We start from the raw sequence: 17,173 nt of genomic DNA, 5'->3' as shown, positions 1-17,173 counted from the left end.
TCAGTAGTGTGCTTCCTATTTGGGCTCCAGGCCAAACCTGAAGTCAGCGACTAAATCAGACGACACTCATGCTGGTTGGGCTGCATTTTAAAAAGTAGTTCTAACAATAAAACAGAAAGGCAAAAAAAAACTTTCTTTGTTGAACCATAAGGTCAGAAAAATGCACCTTTTTAACGATGCAGAGACTCAGGAATTATCACCAGATGCGGAACAAGCAGTTAGATGGATTTTGCTGAGTTTACTCGCCTACGTTTAGCACCTTAAGTGTGAGATCATTGCTGTTATTTTGCAGTTGAAACACATCATGTCACAGCATTTCATGTGTTGTATGGATGTGGTTCATATCTGTCGCTACAGTGTCTGCAAGTTAAAAAGTGAATAATTCACAAGAACCCCGTTGAACTGGAGGATGATTTGAGGGTGTTTAGACATCTTGGCTGGTGTGGTTCAAGATTTCTCTTTGAGCTCTAATTAAAACAATCCAAACAGATGTGAGATGTGCACACAGTGATCAGGTGTGAGTGACATCATGGACCTCCATGGAAGTCAGCGTCTTTGAATTGTGGGGTGTTACGCTAAATATATGGGGTTCTTTTGACAGATGATAAATATGGTTAAAATATATTGTTACTGACACAAAATAAGGTGTGATGAGGGTAAGTGTTGAGCACGTTTCCGCTCTAGCTACAGGGGGCGAAGGTAGTTTGATCTTCAGAGCTGCAGCACCTCCGGTGAAACTTGGGGACACCCTAGCAGGAATGGTGGCAGTTCAACAATGAAGTTTGCTCGATTTGCGGGGAAATTCTGAAGACTGCAGTAGTTTTTAATAAGCCAAATCCACTTTTTAAGCCTCGTTTTGATGAGCTAATAACAGCTCATCTGAATAGACCTGCTTCCAGAGCAGATCTTCCTGTCTGAAAACAAGTTGGACGTTTGGAATCAACAGTTAATGTCCAACATGTTTTTAGGTTTGCTGTTTAAACAGCCTTGTTTTGGAAAGGAGTGGACCGCTGCCATCTAAAAACAACTCTACGCTCCATCTTCATTGCAGTGCGGCGCTTTCATTGCAGCCTGGGGCCTTTCCAGCAGGAATATCACAACATTTCTGTCATAATGATGTCAAATTAAAATGACTGGGAATCCACATGAAGATCAGAGAGGATTTAGAAGTCCAAACATGTATTTATTTATTTGTTTGTTTGTTTACTGTACTTCTCTTGAGTAATAAGAGTAATTATGTAGTTTAAAGTAATAATGATGTGAAAACAAGAATATATATATTTTTTGTTGAAGTAATAATTCTAATACTTAAATGAGATCTAGGGATTAAAATGGGTTAAACATCTGTAGTTATTGGAACAATACATAATTTTTTACCCCTAAACTTCGATTCAAGGGTCACATTTTGGATTATTTTACTGTTTACTGAAAAATTAAACCAGAAACTTTCTGTAAAACTGTCACATCTAAACACCCTGGGGTTTCTTTTCAGGTTCCTCCAGCTGTTATTGGAGAAGTGATGGTTTCTCTAAATGATCATTCATACAGCGTATTGATAGCACATACAAACCGTAAGCTAATATTAGTGGAAATGTTTTACTTTAATTAAAATTACTTGAGAAGATGAATTAATAACAGGGGATGTTTTGGCTTTTATAGCTTAGAAAACGTCCGATTCATTCTAGTCTTGTTTATTGAAAGATTTTGGTTAAAATTCATTGTTTAAAATCATGAATGTAAGCAATAGTTTTAAATGGAATAATATAATAACAGTTTTTTTCTTGCTGCTTCTCAAAGCTGAGGACTTAGCTACCATAAATCTTTGGACCATAGAAGAAACGTTTGGGTTTACAGCTGCTGAGTGTTTGTTCTGAGGACAAAAGAGTCTCCTCTCTTCCTCCTCACCCTCTTTGACACATCAGCTCCCTTCCTTGGGTCTTTTCTCCACATCAGTGTCACTTCCTTCTTCTCCAAACCTCCCACTGTGGAGGAGTTATGCTAGTTTCTTCCACAAGCAAGCTGAGCCAAAGAACAAATGAAGCCACAAGGCGCCGACGCGTTTACACACGGACAACAGACCCTCCGTTCTGATCTGGGTGTGGTTGCAGGTGACCCGATACACCACCAGACTTCACTCCTACCCTGTCCAGAGCTCCTCAGGTCTTCAGGCCGAGAGGTCATCAAAGGTCAAGAGTTCACGGCTCCTTGGTCCACACTTTCTCGTCTCTTTGCTGACCTCATTATTTCATCCATCTTTCTCCTCTTCCCTCCATCCTCCGTTCACTCGCCCTTTTGCATCATTATTTGACCCATTTTTTTCCTCTTACTCACTTTCTCTACTCTATCCTCTCCTTCGTTGGCTTCTATTGATCAGTGATTCTATTCACCTCCACTAACATCCCATTCAGTCCATCTTTGGTTTCCTTTGTTCCCTGGTGTGCTGTAATGCTCAGACCTCTTTGATTTGTGTGTTTGCATCTGTCAATCCACTGCTGCCCTAAATGTCTCCATTTACTGTAAGCTCAGCCTCCATTCTGTCCAACACACACACGTCCCATCATACACACTGTCAGGTTGGAGTTTTAAGATTGATGCACATTAGTTGTGTAAGAAATGGGATGGAGGTCACGTCTTTACACATCTCTGTGTGTGTTTGTTAGGGTTAGGGGTTTGTAAACACGATGCACCTGTTGGGGTGGTGTTCTGTAGGTCTTATCCTGAACTTGCATTACTAAAGGCCACATGTGTTAAATCATCATTTTGAGGTTGGATTTCAGTCAAAACTTTGGGAATTTTAGAGGAATTACTTACAAACGGGAGCACATGCATTTCTCAAGCACACCCAATACAAACACAGTCAATGGGAGTGGCTGCACTTAACCCCTGCATAGCTGGAGGGAGAGGAGATGAAGTAAAGCAAAAAAAAAAAAAAAAAAAGACTAGAAACTAAATTAGGAGAACTGGTCAGGCAAGGAGGAGAGGAGCTGGGCAAACAAAGCAGCTGACCTGAGGAGGGAGTGTCTGAGAACCTAACCAGCATGCATCAACAAGAAGGCTGCTGAGAGGACACAAATCCCAGTAAAATCAGCTCACAGAGAAAAAGAGCAGCAGAACGATGTCCAACACGTTTGCTGGGGGGAGCTGTTTTTGTCCAGTTGTCGCCCTTTGACCCTCGTGTCGCTCTGTGGGTGTGTTTATTCTCGCAGCTCTAAAGTTTTTCTTGTGCCATGCCCCCACCGCGTGAGGCCATCAGCCCCCCTCACATCATCAGTCCTTCTCCTAAAAAAGGAGAAAATAACATTTCAAATTAAAATGTAGCGCACTGCGACCCCTAAAGCTCCCGATTCTCCTGACTGGAGCATCCCACACCTTCCAAGTCAGCCTCTGGTTATCGAGGAGAGGAAAGCAGCAGGTTGTAGGTGAAGAGAAATACTTATCTTTATCACCCTGCTGCAACTTTGCCTCGTCTCATCTGTCTTTGTCAGTGCTGTATCTAATTGTCACACCCAGAAACACACCACATGCACTGCTGATATCCCCTCCACCTCCACTACCATTCTCCTGCTGTTAAAAAAAGTCCAGACCAGAATACTCGCACATTTAAAGCCTCCCACAACTGACCTCCGCCCCTATCCTCCTTCAACTTCCCCATTCTCCCTCTCTGTCTCCATGTCTTCTGTTGCCTCATCTCCTCCTTTCGTCTGTGTAAGTAAGCAGCTTAAACACCTACAGGGTGTGACATCGGGGCCCCACGCGCCTCAGAATACAGGCGGTGCAGGCGGGAGAAGACAGCGCTGAAAAGGAGAGCGTTTCATTCGTCTGTTCTCTGTTCCCTGCGCTTCCTGGCATCAGCGGCGCGAGCACGGTTAAGGCAAAGCCAAGGCTGTCCCCTCACATTAGCTGGGGCTGAGCCAGACAAGCCATCACCCCCCCCCCCCCCAACACCAACACCACCACCACCATAACACCACCACCACCACCCGCAAAACTGTCCTCCACTGCTCATCTTAACACCCCTCCACCCACCCTCTCCCCTCTATATCATTCTCTTTCCTCCTCCTCCTCTTCTCTCCTCAGCTTAGCTCTGCCATGGGCACCGGTCCCCAATCTCCAAGGTGATTATGACAAAAACGAACGACCCCCAAGAGACGGGGCCAGCAGAGATAAGAGAGAGAAAAAAGGAGGATGGCAGAGGGAGAGAAATGAGGAGGAGGAAGGAGGAAGAGGAGGATGGGATTGAAGATGGATGATGTAACACAACATTTTGGCCTTGCGTTACATTTTAGGTTTGAGTATTCCACGAGCGGCAGTCCTCACCAGCCTGTATCTGCATCAGTAACGGTGCAGTCGTGATGGAAAAAAGTAAATCTATTCTTAAAAATGTGCTCCAACTTTGGTTCAGACTTTTTGTTTTCAATTTATGCAAATATAATTCAGAGGGACGAGTTGCTTCTTTATTCAACTGCATTCATATATTTTGTAATAAATACTGAGTTGGTTGCAAACTCAAATTTTAATTCCTTGATTCAGTATTGATATCTAAGAGATAATAGCACCAAAATAGATAGATAGATAGATAGATAGATAGATAGATAGATAGATAGATAGATAGATAGATAGATAGAAAGATAGATAGATAGATAGATAGATAGATAGATAGATAGATAGATAGATAGATAGATAGATAGATAGATAGATAGATAGATAGATAGATGATAGATAGATAGATAGATAGATAGATAGATAGATAGATAGATAGATAGATAGATAGATAGATAGATAGATAGATAGATAGATAGATGATAGATAGATAGATAGATAGATAGATAGATAGATAGATAGATAGATAGATAGATAGATGATAGATAGATGATAGATAGATAGATGATAGATAGATAGATAGATAGATAGATAGATAGATAGATAGATAGATAGATAGATAGATAGATAGATAGATAGATAGATAGATAGATAGATAGATAGATAGATAGATAGATAGATAGATAGATAGATAGATAGATAGATAGATAGATGATAGATAGATAGATAGATAGATGATAGATAGATAGATAGATAGATGATAGATAGATAGATAGATAGATAGATAGATAGATAGATAGATAGATAGATAGATAGATAGATAGATAGATAGATAGATAGATAGATAGATAGATAGATAGATAGATAGATAGATAGATAGATAGATAGATAGATAGATAGATAGATAGATAGATAGACAGACAGACAGATAGATAGACAGACAGACAGACAGACAGACAGACAGACAGACAGATAGATAGATAGATAGATAGATAGATAGATAGATAGATAGATAGATAGATAGATAGATAGATAGATAGATAGATAGATAGATAGATAGATAGATAGATAGATAGATAGATAGATAGATAGATAGATAGATAGATAGATAGATAGATAGATAGATAGATAGATAGATAGATAGATAGATAGATAGGTAGTCTGAATGGGGCCATAACCTTACATGGTGAGCAGGGTCAAATCAGACAGCAGAACTGAGCTCCAGAAGGTCATTAAAGAGTCCTGATGGGGGAGAGTCTGAAGGGGGGATGCTGCGGTCAACCCCTTCCCCTGCCTCCCTGCTGAAGCCAGAGGATGCAACGTGAAAGGAAATATAGCGGAGGAGAAGAGATGAGAGGTCATAATATTGTAGCATAGCAACCCAGGTTTCAGTGTGGGTTGAGCCAAGCAACAAAATAAAATATAGCTGAGAGGTTAGACAGCTTAGAAGGACCTTTCAAGATGGATGTGGAAAAGAGAGGTGCACTTCCTGCAACGGCAAGGGGGAAGGAAGGTGGGAGAAAGGGGGTGGGGGTGAGCAAAGTCAGTAGAAAAATAATAGCCCAGTCCTCCCATCCTCATCCACTCCCCCATTTCTTTTTCCTTTCCCTCTGCCTCTCTGTTGCTATGTTAGTTTGCCTATCTCGATTTCTTCCTCCCTCCTTCTCCCTCTGCTCGGCGCATCATTAAAACAAGCAAAGTAGCGTTCAGAGCGTGGGGCTGAACTGAGACGGTGACCTCCACAATAAGAAGATGTTCTAGCTTCGGGGAAGAGAAGGTCGTTTTGTACTCCTCCTACTTCCCTCTCTCTTACTGTTTTTTCCCTCTCTTCTTCCAATAGAGTAAATGAGATTTGGAGGGGGTAGTGAAGGAAGGGATCAAGAGGGTAGACATGCAGACAAAGAGAGATGGCAAGATGCAGATGAAGAGAGGGCGGCTTAATGTGGAATTCATAAAACACAGAACTAGAATATGATAAACAGAGAAGCGCCGAATTCCCCTAAAGTAAAGTGGCTAGCAGGGTTAGACGAAGGCAGCCAGGAGCCAAATCCACACAAATCATGACGAAAAGCCTGAATGCAAGTCCGCCTACTTTTCTCTCCTGCCCTGAACTGTCAGAAATACTTCTTCTGTTGTCTTTTGTTTCCACACACACCGCTGGACACAGTAAGGTCAGCAAAGAGTAATTTTTATCAAAGAACACCTCTGTGTGAAGGGTGACGTGCACGCCGTCTGCAGCCATGTCCACAGGCATCTTTTCATCATATATATGATAGATGTGAAGGCCCGCGGCTTCAGGGGAGGACACAAAGTCCTGTGGGTGACACAAGGACAGGCAGTGGTGTGAACAGCCCCAGTCCCCACCACCACCCTTCTGCACGTTGCCTTCACACAGGAGCAGAATGTGTGGGCAGCAAGCACAAACACATTCTCTGCACCCTCCAGATGATTATACAGCCTTTAAATCCAATAACCTCGATTCATTCTGCTTTTCCTGGTGTCGTTCTACACTGTAGCTCATTCATTTACGCTCTTATCAAGACATCCACTCATTCCTCAGGTTCTTGTCTTTCCTCCTTTTTTTTGCTAGTGCCCTTTAGCCTTTAGCTTCCTTTGCTCCTTCCTACTTCCAGCGAACTTTGTTCCAGCACCCATAATTTGTTCTTCCTCCCTGAGGGACGGCTCTTTATAAAAAGCCTTGTCATTTCCCAAATACAGATTTGAGTATCACTAAGCTGCACCTTCACACGTGTTGCTGTGTCTCACCTTGTGCCAAACACTTCTTTGTGCAGCCTTCCCCCAGCCCCTGCCTGCACCTGGTAGAGATAGTGTTCATTCAGCCGCGGGCGCTGCCGTCTATACACGCAGCATTAGGATGGCACAGGCAGCACACAGCTGTTCTCCATGCTACATTGATAGTGAAGTGTAATGGATTGGGCTTTGAGAATTTCTTGTTTAATTTTTTATGACAGTTGCAGATTTTTCTTTTTTCTTTTTTGTTGTTTCATCTAATGTCAACACTGACAACGCAGCGGCGCCAAGGTTGAAAATGAATGCTGGATTTTAAAAGGTTTTCCAAACATTTGCTTCTGATTTTTGTGCTGTTTGACATCCTCACCCATCTGGCTCCATTTTTTATAAGAGTTTTGTACAGTTTGGTGTAGTCAGGGGGGCACTGGATCTGAAGTGGTGCATGACGCGGAGAGGACAGCCTATAACGAGCAATATAGACACAAAAACACACAATTTCATGCCAACTAAAGACTCAGAATGACTGAATAATGAATCACTGTTTTTGGATTTTGGAGGAAACTCAAGGATTTTAAGAAACCTCACACATGGTTGGGAAAACACTCCAAAACTGATACCTGAATCTCAGGTTAGATCCACTGTGCCACCACATTTCAATCTATCATAAAACATCCTGATTTCACCTTCTGTGTTTTCTCCATTTTATTGTCTAGGGTCAACATGTTTAAACTCATAGTTCGTGCAGAGTAAGTAATTTTTTCCTGCTTATACACTGCAAAAACTGATTTCTAAGAAAATAAAAAGAATCTCATTTTTACATGGTAATTGATGTAGCGCCTTCTGGACCCTGAAACCCCCCAAGATGCTTTACAACACAACCAGTCATTCACACATTCACACCCTTGTGGTGATAAGCTTAACTGCAGCCACAGCTGCCCTGGGGCACACTGACAGAGGCGAGTCTGCCGTACACAGACACCACCAGCCCCTCCGAACACCACCAGGAGGCAAGGCCGGTTTAGGGTTTTGCCCAAGGACAGAACAACTGTGACAGACTGAGCGAGGCTCAAAACTGCAACCTTTTGATTACGGAGCGAGCACTTAACTCCTGTGCCACCATCGCCCCAACATTTAGACATTTTGTCTTATTTTGAGTCTAAACAGAAAATAAATTATTCTCTAGAACAACAGGAGTACTTAAAATAAGGTGAATGTTCTTAAATGTGATCCATATTTGCCAAAAGGTAAGCAAAGGTTGCTTGACTAGACTTCCTAAAACTAGCTAAATTATCTAAATTTAGATTTATTGTGAGTTTTAAGAATTCTAGCTAAGTAAATTTTGCATACTTCATTGGCAAATTTTTAAAACTCAAAACACAAAAATTTAGATAATTTTTAAGAACATTTACCCTATTTTAAGAAATGCTATTTTTTCTAGAAAATACTTTAATATTATTATTATATTTATCTTATAATTTATTTTCTTTTATAGACTAAAAATAAACTTTCTTGGACATCAGATTTGCAGTGTTTCTAACATCAGGTCGAGAAGGTGTCGGCGTCAGGATAGATGCCAAGACACCCTTCACTCCAGCGAGATCCTCCATCTCCTCCTATGAGATCCTGAGAAGTTCCCAGACCAGAGAAGGTAATCTCTTCCGTTGGATCTGGGTCTGTTTGTAGCCTCTTCCCAGTGGGATGTGCCTGGAAATCATGCTGCTGAAGAAGCACGTTTTAGCCGCTTATTCTTTTGGTCACGATCTCAGCTTTGCCTTTCAGCTCAACTAGCACCACCCTTATTACCAATGACAAACCCTTTCTCCACTAACAAACCAGAAACATTTTACTTCGGTGCACACTGAAGGTCACAACTTGATACAAATCATCTTCTTCGTAATCCAGACTCCTTCCTGTCCATGATCCTGTCCATGACCACAAACAGAATCTGAGACAGAAGCAGCCCTTGTGAAGTCAAAACCTCAGAAAGTCTCATTTAGTTTCCTTGTTTCTCTTTGGCCCTGGTTGGAAATTAAGTGATTTTCAAACAGAAAAAGGTGAAAATGTTTTAATGTATTGCTTTTAAATTCAACATATGGTTAAGTGCTTACATGCTGTTTTCAAAAACCCACACACCCACTCAAATTATTCACTCAGTGGTGCTGAAAGCTCTAAAATGCTCACCAAAACCTTTTAACTTCCTGTTAGTGAACATGACTGATGGCTCCTTTGTGCCAACATACAACAAGACTGCTTGACAACACTCACTGGAACGTCTACAGAAACCAAAGACAGAAATGTTTCCTGAAGTTGTTCCTGAGCAAAATCAGATTTCAAGATCGGCAGTTCATAGAGCTGCGGGTTATCTGGTCAACATCTGGGTGTCAAACGGTACCTTTGGTTTCAAAGGTGACTGGTTGTGATGGCCAGAAACAATCTGGAAACCTGCAGGGTACAAATCTGCCGTTCAGCTAAAATAATCTCCAGAGTCACCGACCCAAAATAGAAACAGAATAAAGCACAGACGCTGTGTTGTTTAAGGTAAAGGTAATAAATCAACCTCACTTTGCACCTTTCTCACTCTGTTAGCCTAAACATGGATGCTGATAGGATTGTAGGGAATCACAGCTGTCTTAATAGCTGCATGCTTGAATTACAGATGCCTTAAAGAAGCGGAAACACCTCAGGTACAATGCACTTCACAAAACATCTTCAAGTCATCAGCAAAGGGGAGGAGGAGGAGGAGTGGTGTGGTGTGGGCTACCTTGATTGGTTGTCATTATACTTTTATGGTTCTAAATCAACTCCAATCATCTGCTAATTATCAAAGTATTTGTGTGATGCAATAAATAAAAAAAATACTTCCTCAAAAAGAGTTTAACACAGACAGTAACCTGATGATCATCCTAGCCAATAAAAGAATATCTTCCTGATATAGACCCTAAAAAAGAATTATTGGGTTTGTGGTGATAAAACGATTCAGTCCGGATCTAATAGCGATTAAACTATGATTCATTTAAGCATCCACTGAACTTACCATCCATCCATCCATCCATCCATCCATTTTCATTCGCTTATCTGGTCGCGGGGGCAGTAGCCTAAGTCGAGAGGTCCAGACTTCCCTCTCCCCAGCCACTTCGGCCAGCTGCTCTGGGGAAATCCCCGCCGAACTTATCTGAAAACGAAAATCCTTTTCTTTGGGGAATTATATTAAAAACATAAAACAGGCTACCTCACCCACTATAATTGTCAACGTTTGTGTAACAAAAAACTACCCTTGACCAATAATATTCATCAAAAAACTTTATTTGTTCAAGTTTTGTTGCTTTACTGTACTGTTGTTTTTAAAACTTTGTGTTTGTTGTTTTGTTTATAATTTAAATAATTGTTTAGTTTCTTTTTGTTGTTTAAATTAAAGAGTTGACCCCCCCCCCCACACACACACACAGTTTATTAAAGAAATAAAATGACCTCAAGTCATTAACTATACAAACATTCATCAGTGTGAGACTCTTTTGAGCACTCTGAAGAAACAACATGAACCATTAAATGGAAAGTGATATAACTCAGTTTCACCCGTGAGTTTTTTAAATGTTGAATAAATCATTTTGTCAAATTCCAGAGAGAGTTTATAGCGCACCCACGTGTCGCAGGAACTCATCCTGAACCTTAACATCACACAAACGCTAATAAATGTGAACATCTTAATTCACAAAATCCTGCTTTGTCTTCCCACTGGGTGTCCTGAGTGGATTGTCACAATGAGTGTTGATAGGTGTAGAAACAAGTGTAACGTTGCCTAATGTTGCCTCAACCTGTTCATGTGCTGCAGAGGGAAGGTTGGGCAGCAGGGCCATTGGGAAAGTGGCATCAGGACCATGCACTTCGTGTCAGGCGGATTGGAAAGTGGTGTTGGCACGAGGAAGCACAGCTTTGAGTAAAGCAGCTTGTTTCAAGAAGGGATTGTGTTTGCAGAGCCTGCTTGGAAGTGTGTTTGTGTGTGTATGAGAGAGGGATGTGCTCGGGCATTACAGCCCCACAGCCATAATCCACATGGTCTGGCGTTCAGTCTGACCTTCGGACGCCAACAACCTGGCATGATGAAGGCACGGCTCACTCCCCTGCTGTGTTAGGCTACACATCCTTCTTTTTGTTCACACACACATTCTGTGGTGCTGCCCACTCTCTTCCCCATTAAGAATTCCGACTTCCTCAAATCTACAACAATTCCTGGTCATAGCTCATTTATTCTTATTTCTACAGAAATTAGGCCGTCCACAGTTCCTCATTCATACAGAAACAATCACACAGAGTTTCCCTTATGGACCAACACACACACACACACACACACACACACACACACACACACACACACACACACACGCACACGCACACGCACACGCACACGCACACGCACACACACACACACACACACACACACACACACACACACACACATACACACTTATCTGAGTGTTGGCATTTATTTATAGAACACCAACTGTACTTGTTCATATCTCTCATTATGAAGGAGATAATATTCATTATTTGTCCCGTCCCTTTGTGGGAAACATTTCACACTTCGCCTTCTCCAGCAAGCCGGGCCTGATAGGCCTTCACTGCGTTTCTGTGTTACATAAAAAGCTGAATGTGGGCTAAAAAACGGATCCACCAATCACGCTCCGTGGAGTCGGGAATGGAGGCAGCCACAGGGCTGTGTTGGTGTGAAGTCGCTCTTTCCAGCATGTTGACTTGTTGTGTATAAACCATCAGTACAAGAAAAGCTGGACGAAGCATCTTTGCTTTCTTCTTATGTTCACAAGTGAAGCCAAACGTACTCCTCTACAGGTGGAGCCATGTAGAATTCCTGGAGCAAGAGGCTGTGTCCAAATCCAGGGCTAGCATTCTTCCAATTACAAATTTTAAACAGACGCTACGCAACTTTTTCATATTTCTAAATCATTTTCTTGAGCCAGCGTGTGCCAAATTTATCCTTTACAGGGTTCATGAAAGTCTGCCCACCCCTGTAGCCAGAATATTCCACCTGTAACTTCAGACTTGCCGATCCAGTTTTTCGGACTTGAAAGAAAATTGAGCTGACATACGTGGCGCTGCAGTCTGCTTCCAGCACATTTCCTGCACATTTTAGATGATTGCAGCTGATTTGCTTTGTTTAGTGGTGAACCGCTCTTGTAGCCTGAGGAGACACTTCAGCTCTTAGACTAAGGTGTTGAAAAGATGAACGCACAGTGAGGAGATAGGTTTTGCTTTTGGTTCTACAAACAGACACTAGGAGATGCTAAAAGCAAGCTTTAAAGCTGATCACCTCACAGAGAAACGACAAGGAAGTCCAAAATCGTAGGACGCTCAAATTGAGTATCCTCATACAGTGGCGGATTTAGCAAATTGGGGGCCCAAGGTGAACACAGACATGGGGCCCCCTTACACAAAATTTTCGACAATCTTATCTTTAACTAGATTTGCAAAACCCTCCCCTCTTCTGACATGAGTTATTTTCACTTTTTATTAGTCCTCCTCTTTTTTCCTGTCTTTCTCTTCCTTTGAGTACTTTCAATATTTGCTCTGCTTTCTTCTTCCTGTCAGTGCTCCTGTGCTTTTGCCTTTCTTTTTTCTTCTATTTTCCATTTTGGTCAATGGCCCCCCCCCAAACATTTTCATTGTCTTTCCTTTTCAGCTTCTTTTTGATGATCACACTGAAAAACGACATCACTTTGGAAGTGAAGATAAAAGCTTTTTTAAAGCAAGCTGCATCTTTCTCTTATTGGAGCCACTAGGATAACTCCATTTCATGCTTAATGTTTTGACTACCGCTTCGAGTTTGTTACGAACGCTCCTTCTGCTTTCTCTTCTTATTCTTATTCGTGGTCTTATGGCACTTGGCAACATAATTTGGTGCATTACTGCCACCAACTGGATTGGAGTGGAATGACTACAAATCATCGGCATCTTAAAGGAATAGTCCATTGTGGCGTTAACAGAGGAGTGCCAGCAGTCAGGGCTAGGGGGCCCCCAACATAAGGGGGCCCCAGGCGGCCGCTGACCTATGTCTAATGGTAAAACCGCTACTGTCCTCATATACAAAGGCTAGGGTTAATTGCAGGCTGAACTGAAAATATTTGCTCTAATGATGGCGGACGAAGTGGGGGAGGATTTCAGTTTGAAATGTTAGGATGTTATTATCTGGTGATTCAAATAAAAAACTAAAGTAGTTTAGTTTTAAGTCTTTTACTGTTTGCAAATCATCTTTTAATTTTTTAATATTGTATTGCCACTAAGTTTAGTTTTAACTTCTGTTTAGCGCCAGGCAACAGAACATTTGCCGAGGTATGGGCGGGAAGAAATCTGAAGGCGAAACCATCCACCTTCGAGGAAGGACCCTGCCGACATGAACGAGTATGACTAGTCCTCACAACGATGTCGCCCCAGAATTTGGACAAGAGTCTGCACACCTGGGACGTCACCTGTACATACATGTGTAATCCTTAAAGAAACGTGGGAAGGTCTGAAACCTGGCAAAACTTTATGTGGTGTGTATTTTTATCTTTTAGCCAGGAGAAAATCTCATTATTTTACATAGACATTGTGGAGCTGAAAATTTATACTGCAGCCAGCCACTAGATGGTGCTTTACTTCTTTCTACTTCACCTCCCGGGCTTTTCTGTTTAGTTATCATCTTGCCAATCTCATTCCAGCATTTGGGAATTATTAAAACACAACCAAAATATACAGTCTTGAGTTTTTTCTTCAAAGAGTTTTTTTCCCCTTTCGTTCATAAAACTAATTGATGCACAAAATAATTACAATTATTGATTTTCTTTCATACATTGTTGGTATATTTACTGAATCACAGTAATCAGCTCCTCTTTATTTTACATCTTGAAGACTCACTTCCTATCCTATTAGCCTTTAAACGAGCTTCCACTTTTCCCACGATAAGAGCATTTCCCAGTTCCACACTGGTTATATTGTAACATTTTCATTCAAACACACAATTTATTTAAATTTGTGTGTCCAATTTCAGAAATCATCTCAAATCTTATTAGGAAGCTGGGTTGTTGAAATTTGAGCAGACGACTTGTTTAGTAGATTTGTTGGAATTTCCTCAGAAGGAGGAACTTGGGCTTGTAGGGAAGAGGTGCTGAGTTAATGATATAAAAACAAACAATCCCTTGTGTAATGCTGGTAAATGTAAAATTAAAATATCTGGGTCCTCCTGTGAATCTCCAATTCATCCATTACCTACCAGAGAAGACTGAACCAAATGGGAACCAGCCAACTGCATATTTACAGCTAAAGCTAAAGGAATGTTGTTAAAATCTACTAGGAGAGCCTAGAGATGTGCTCACATGCTGCTGCAACTGCAAATCATGGTCATATCTCACAAAATTATTTACTTCTCAGATGATCCCAGACTTTTACTATGGGCGCTCCATAAATACTGATAATATTAAGCTCCATTAATTCATCCATTTTCGACTTCTTTACTCAGGGTCAGACGGGGGCAGCAGCCTAAACAGAGAGTGCCAGACTTCCTTCTCCCCAGCTACTTAGGCCAGCTCCTCTGGGGGAATCCCAAGACGTTCCCTGGCCAGATGGAAAACATAATCCCTCCAGCGTGTCCTGGGTCTTCCTTTGGGTCTCCTCCCGGTTGGATGTGCCCAGAAAACCGCACCAAGGAGGCATCCTGACCAGATGCCTGAGCCACCTCAACTGGCACTTCTCAATGTGGAGGAGCAGCGGATCTTCTCCAAGCCCTTCCGAGATGACCAAGTTTCTCACCCTATCTTTAAGGAAGAGCCCAGACACCTTGCGGGAAAATAATAATTTTGGCCGCTTGTATCTGCCATCTCATTCTTTCGGTCACTACACAAGGCTCGTGATCGTAGGTGAGGGGAGAAACGTAGGTCGGTAAATCAAGAGCTTTGCTTTCTGGCTCAGCTCTCTCTTCACTAAAACAGAACGGTACAACGCCCGCATCACTGCAGACGCAGCACCAATCCGCCTATCGATCTCGTGCTCCATTTTTCGCTCACTCGTGAACAAGACCCTGATATACTTAAACTCCTCCACTTGAGGCAGGACATCATCGCTGACGTGGAGAAGGCATTCTACCCTTTTCCGACTCAAGACCATGGTCTCGGATTTAGAGGAGCCGATTCTCATCCCGGCTCCTTCACAAGCCAACAGGACCACATCTGCAAAAAGCAGACATGATCCACCAAAGAGGATTCCCTTAACACATTGACTGTGTCTAGAAAATCTGTTCATTAAAGTTATGAACAGAATCTGTGACAATAACATTAAGATGTGGTCTGTAATTTTTACTTTTAACAACTAAATTTTACATTTCTGGTTTACACTCTAAGAATTAAGCAACAAAATTAATCATTTACATCTTTGCATACTAAAATAAAAACATCCTAGATTTCTTTTTACATTTATTCTAATGCGCCAGACCGAAAAACAGGCAACATCCAAATGTAAAAAAAAATGTATAAACACTTTCACAAAGTCTCAGGAACGACTGATCGAGAGCACTTCAATATACTTCTGGGTTTCCTTGGAACTGAGGTGACAGGATGCTTTAGCACTTTACTACAAGTCCAGGATGACGCTCATCTTGAGAGGGGGAGAGTCCTGTACTGTAATAACAGGAAGTGCAATTAATGTCATGCAGTACTTTTACATCTGTCAACCCTCAAAAGCCTAAAAACACGCTGTGAGGAAAATCCTTCACTTAAAAGAAAGGAAAGGTCAGGCTGAAGTGGAATTACTCAAGGCTGGGAGAAAAGATGCTGCACATCACATGGCTGTTAAAGATGTTTTCCAACCCCTGTCAAAGTGTAAATGTGAGCCGCCTTCTTTTCAAGAGGTGACTGGCTTGTGTTTTCCTGTAGTTACCACAAGGGGGGGTCAGTTACATCAAACCCCTGGCCAGAAAAAAGCATAGCCCTGTGGCACCAGAGCACAGAAATGCCAAGTCAAAAAAAAAAAGGTTATTATTATTATTATTATTATTATTATTATTATTATTATTATTATTATTGTAGGTACATTTGTCCTGGAGCAAATTGTTGTGCATTGTGTGTGTGACTGTTCGTTGTCTCATCCCCTGAGAGTGTGTGTGTGAGTGTGTGATGGAGAGAGAGCGAGCGAGAGAGAGAGAGAGAGAGAGAGAGAGAGAGAGAGAGAGAGAGAGAGAGAGAGAGAGAGAGAGAGAGAGAGAGAGAGAGAGAGAGAGAGAGAGAGAGAGAGAGAGAGAGAGAGAGACTTGCCCAGAGGAGGAGGATGAGGAGGGGGAGGGAGGAGGTGGAGGCTCCAGATACCAAGATACGGAAAAGCAGGGGAGGGAAAGAGAAAGAAAAGGGGGCTGGTGGAGGAAGAGGAGAGGGGAGTTGTTGGAGAAATCGGGGAATAACACTAAGGAAAAAAAGAAAAGAAAAGAAAAGAAAAGAAAAGCAGCATACAGAGAAGAGGAGGGACGGCACCTAACGCTTTGGACATCCCCTTCTTTCTTCTCTCGAGCTGTCACAGCAGATTGGACTCGGAAGGACCGACACCGCGGCCACCCCAGACCCCATGGGGTAACAGGTATGTCTGACTTCCGCCTCTCAGCCCCGCTTCTGTCTTTATCCTTTATTATAGGACAGGTTTCATTCAGACGCGGGGCACGTCGCAGGGTTAGTCCTTATTTCATGTCAACAATTAGTTTTGCGCCTCACGGATCCGTCGCGTCTACAGCTGACAGAGTTGGTGCGCGCAGGTTGGAGACGTCATGTCACAAAACGCAACTCTGTGTTACAGCCGTGGAGGCCTGTATGTTCTTTACAATTATTGATAATATTATTATTACCATTCCATCGTGTTAACCAGGAGCTGGAGGTTTTTTGACAGCAACTCAGCCGCGCGAGCAGGCGGCAGTCTGAAAGTACGCCTACCTGTTCCATACGTGACAGCCAGCTGCCTATTGCGCGTGTTGATATTTGGAGAAGCTGTCATCCTCCGAAACGACACACACACACACACACACACACACACACACACACACACACACACACACACACACACACACACACACACACAC

General features: G+C 42.2%; 1 protein-coding gene across 3 annotated transcripts in view; it reads left to right on the top strand.

Moving 5' to 3' along the window:
• The first annotated feature begins 16,182 nt into the window (after positions 1-16,182).
• The window catches only part of zbtb46 (zinc finger and BTB domain containing 46), an 80,466-nt gene continuing 79,475 nt past the window's right edge, over positions 16,183-17,173 (top strand). The window contains exon 1 of one of the 3 annotated variants that reach the window (XM_070545057.1): positions 16,183-16,680. In XM_070545057.1, the coding sequence (XP_070401158.1) occupies positions 16,227-16,680 (454 nt within the window). In that variant the 5' untranslated portion in view covers positions 16,183-16,226. The remainder of the gene's footprint in view (positions 16,681-17,173) is intronic. The other 2 variants (XM_070545060.1, XM_070545059.1) reach the window with 2 other exon arrangements.

The sequence above is a fragment of the Nothobranchius furzeri genome, chromosome 15 (assembly GCF_043380555.1).
Source record: "Nothobranchius furzeri strain GRZ-AD chromosome 15, NfurGRZ-RIMD1, whole genome shotgun sequence".
Lineage (NCBI taxonomy): Eukaryota > Metazoa > Chordata > Actinopteri > Cyprinodontiformes > Nothobranchiidae > Nothobranchius > Nothobranchius furzeri.
Note: the sequence above shows the minus strand (reverse complement) of the source record. Positions and strands in the feature narration are given on the sequence as shown.